The following is a 4,140-nucleotide window of genomic DNA, read 5'->3' as shown; positions in this document are numbered from 1 at the left end:
GTTGCAAGTAACCCAAAATGGTACCAAGAAAAACGACAGTTCGTCCGGCAAAAAAACAAGTCCTCTCACTGCTTCATCAACGGAACAATGAATAAGGTACGGCTCTCAGAAAAGGGCGAGACTAAAACATGATTTTTTTTTTTTTTTTAGAAAAAAGTTTTTCTATTGTGGCAAAGTGGTAAAACATAAAAACAACTATATCAATTTGATATCGCTGTAATTCTATCGACCCACAGACTCACTGAAATACAACTCCGTCAACGGAAAAGAAAACGTTATGACTCTCGGAACTCATTGATGCAGAATGACGGTCCAGACTAATTAACAGATCGATTCGTTTTTCACCAAAAAACACCACGTCATCATTTGCTGGACCCCACAGGTGGACCCCGTAGATTCAGCGGAGATGAGGACACTTTCGGACCTCGTGCTGCTTATGGGGTTAGTGAAGAAGTCAAAGATTAGGCAATACTGGAGCACAGATATTTTGTACAATACCCCGGATTTACCACATAGCCGTGTCCCATGGTACATAAAGCCGGCACCGCACATGGTACAGATAATATTGTATAACACTTACTTGATATCCCGCTGTGCAGGCCAGATGGGAACATTCCTTCAGTCCCAAGAGGTAATTAAAAAGACCCTTATATTTGACATCCGGGATGGGTCCAAGCAGGTCTGCCCCAAAACATCATCATTGTAGCAGGACAACACTTTCCCAGTAAAGTTCCCAAAAAAGGTGCCAAGTTTGTTCCAAAAAGGGTATAAGTAAGGACACCATACAGTATATCAGTGCGACACTTGCCCCAAAAAACCTGACCTGTGCATAAAGGATTGCTTCAAAGCGTATCACACCAATCCATGGATTATTAATTGTATTATTTATTTACCCCATTATTATACCCTCTTATTATGCCGCCAAGTACTCCGCACAGCTTACGTATGCCCCCACATTATAAACTGAAATACCAACAATACTCCAAACAAAACTACAACCAGAATGCTCACTATACCCCAAAATACTTTCCTTGAGGGGTGATATTTTTAAAATGGGGTCTATTTTTGGGGTGTATCTACCATTTTGGCAACTCAAGGCCTCTTTAAACATGAATGGGTGCCTGGAAAACATCCTAATAGAAAGCAGGCCCCAAAATCCACTAGGTGCACCTTCATTTCTGGGGCCGGTGTTTCAGTCTAACACTAGGGCCACATGTGGGATATTTCTAAAAACGGCAGAATCTGGGCAATAAATATTGTGTTTTTTTTGTTAAAACTTGCTGTGTTAATGAAATAAATAGATTAAAATTGAATATCTACCCCAAAAAAAAATGACATTTGTAAATTTCACCTCCTTTTTGCTTTCAAACCGATGAAAAACCTAAAGGGTTAACAAACTTTCTAAATGCTGTTTTGAATACATTGAGGGGTGCCGTTTTTAATATGGGGGTGATTTATGGGGGTGTCTAATATATAGGCCCCTCAAAGCCACTTTAAAACTGAAGTGGTACCTAAAAAAAATGTTTAGCAAATTTTGATGAGTATTTCAAAAACTTCTGGTAAAATTATAAGCCTTATAACGTCCTAAAAAAACAGAAAATGAAATAAAAAAAATGATGCCTACATAAAGAAGAGGTATAGTAAGCATTATTTATTTTATTTATTTACTAATTTGTGTGGTATCCTTATCCATTTTAGAAGCAGAAGATATAAAATGTAGGAAAATTTTATTTTTTTAAAAATGTTCTGTACATTTAGGATTTTTTTTTTTATAAATAAAGGCTAAATATATTGAGCAAAATTTACCACTAACATAAAGTACAATGTGTCACAAAAAACAATCTCAGAATAACTTAGATAAGTAAAAGCATTCCAGAGTTATTACCACCTAAATTGACATGTCAAATTTGAAAAATGGGGCTGTGTCATGGAGTCCAAAATAGGCTCGGTCCTGAAAGGGTTTAAAGGAGAACGTACCTGAAGTGCTATAAAGAAGGCCTTTTATATGAGAAACTACCAAATAATTATCAGCACTTTAACTTACAAGCTTGAATCCTACAGATCATCTGCTCCCTTGTTCTGTGCTCTGCTAGTTCAGTGTTGTCATAGGGACATTGATGACCACATATGAGTCCCTCCTTTGGAGGGATAGTTCCTATTTATGACCCCAAATGCCCCCTACTTTTGAAATGTCTCTCTTCTGGAACAGAAACTTTCCCTATAATGAACCTTGGTCAGATTGGGTTACCCCCTCCCATTATAGGTATTTGGGGGTAAAAAAGAGAGGCCTCTCGCTCAGGACCCCCTATTTTTGGCTCTTGTAGACCCATTGAGTATTACACATAAGAGCATTGACTGAATTTCTGGAAACTGAATAGTAGGTTTTCATTTGCAATGACAGATGATCTGCAGTAGGAACTCCTCGGTCTAAAACGCGTCTTTGTTTGTGTTTAATCTTGGATGATACGACATCCAAATCACCATCCACATCAATGTCTATACATATACACAATATTTAAGCCAAGAAAGGCGTATCTAATGATGTAAAGGGTGTTTTGAATTCACAGATCCGCTGTCCGAATGGCAACAATGAATCACCGGTTCATAGAGCAGGAAGTGTTGTCATAGGTACGAAGGTCTGATAACAATGATATGTAAGGCTATAAAACTTTTTCCGCATGACATTTTCTGGTCCAGTCATCTGGAGACTGTCCCTTCATCGTTACCAAAAATATTGTGAACAAAATGCGGTAAAGACTTTTTCATTTGTTTTCTTAAAGTTTCATCGCGGACTCCATAAATGATAGGGCTGAGGAATCTTGGTATGCAAGTAAATATTAAAAAAATGATCATGGAGAGAATATCAGTCTGTGTGGTAGGAAGTGACTCTGTTAATATGGACAATAAGGACGCCATGTATAAAAGTAACTGAAATGCGTGGAGCATGACGGTTTTCCCGGCTTTGGAAGCGGAAGATGACCGGACACTTAGTCTATGAGCAACCAGCATAATCTTCATGTAGGTAACTAGGATGACAAGTCCCACCAAGGTGAAGCATAGGATGAGGTTGATGGACCTTAGAACATTCTGAATTGGACTAACCACCAACATATTCTGCTTACATATTATATAGAGATTGAATATATTCGTCAGTGAAGAAGCCATGACGTAGAGTTCAAGTGCATACGGGATGGTCAAGAAGGAACATATCATGGTGAAGGCCACATGAGCTTTATAGGTGGTGCAGAGCTCCACATGTCGTAGTGGGTGACAAATAGCCACGTATTGTTCTAGAGCCATGGCCGCCAGGTTGTAGGGGGTAACTCTAAAAGCCACAGAGGAAACGGTGTATAAGATGTAGCACAGAGGTGCAGGAACATATAATTTATAGACTGCTGTAAGGAACAAATAGAACCCCAAGAGAAGATAAAATGTATCATTGAAGAGCATGTAGATGAAGAGGACATATCGGGCATTGTCCCGGAGGTGTGGGTTCATGATAAAAACATTCAGTATCATTGTGATAAAGTAGGTGAAGAAACCGAAGCCCACAGTGAACAGGAGTATTAAAGTCAACCGTGTGTAGTCTATCAGCTTGCTGGAGGGGACGGACACTTGGGTCGTGTTGCTTTGGAGTATTGATGAGTTAACCATCATGGGTGGAGCGATTTTCATACTTGTGTATTCAGAAAGAGAATAAAGTGAAGGGGACGATTAGTTCATTATATTTGCTACGTTTTTAGAAAAATTGGACAAAGTTATATGTAGTAATTACAGCATAGCTATAAAATAACTTTTAGAGCACATACTAGCACATACCTCCACACCACGGCCACATATTTTTTCAATAATACCTCCATAGTGTTACTGAATAACACCGGTATATCATGAAAGAAAATATCACTACATAATGACTGAAAAATACAGTCATACAGTTACCAAATAATACCACTATATAAGGATCAAATAATCCCTCCACATATATCTACCACAAAGACCAATATAACTAATAATATACAGTGCCTATACCAGGGGTAAGCTACCTTCTGCACGCCTGCTGTTGTGAAACTACAATTCCCTGCATGTCCTAACCTTTGGCTGGTATATTAAAGCCTTCGGGTGTCAGGGCATGTTGGGATT

General features: G+C 38.7%; 1 protein-coding gene across 1 annotated transcript; it reads right to left on the bottom strand.

Annotated features, from left to right (window-relative positions):
* Window positions 1–2,697: 2,697 nt before the first annotated feature.
* Window positions 2,698–3,654, bottom strand: LOC142740543 (odorant receptor 131-2-like). The gene has a single exon (XM_075850009.1). It carries the CDS (start codon window positions 3,652–3,654, stop codon window positions 2,698–2,700), a length of 957 nt encoding a protein of 318 aa, XP_075706124.1.
* Between the last annotated feature and the right edge of the window lie 486 nt (window positions 3,655–4,140).

Source organism: Rhinoderma darwinii, chromosome 2, assembly GCF_050947455.1.
Source record: "Rhinoderma darwinii isolate aRhiDar2 chromosome 2, aRhiDar2.hap1, whole genome shotgun sequence".
NCBI lineage: Eukaryota > Metazoa > Chordata > Amphibia > Anura > Rhinodermatidae > Rhinoderma > Rhinoderma darwinii.
The sequence above is the reverse complement of the archived record's forward strand: the minus strand, read 5'-3'. Positions and strand labels throughout refer to the sequence as shown.

Coding starts and splice junctions, on each gene's coding strand:
- LOC142740543 (XM_075850009.1), bottom strand. CDS start 3,654: ATGGTTAACTCATCAATACTCCAAAGCAACACGACCCAAGTGTCCGTC.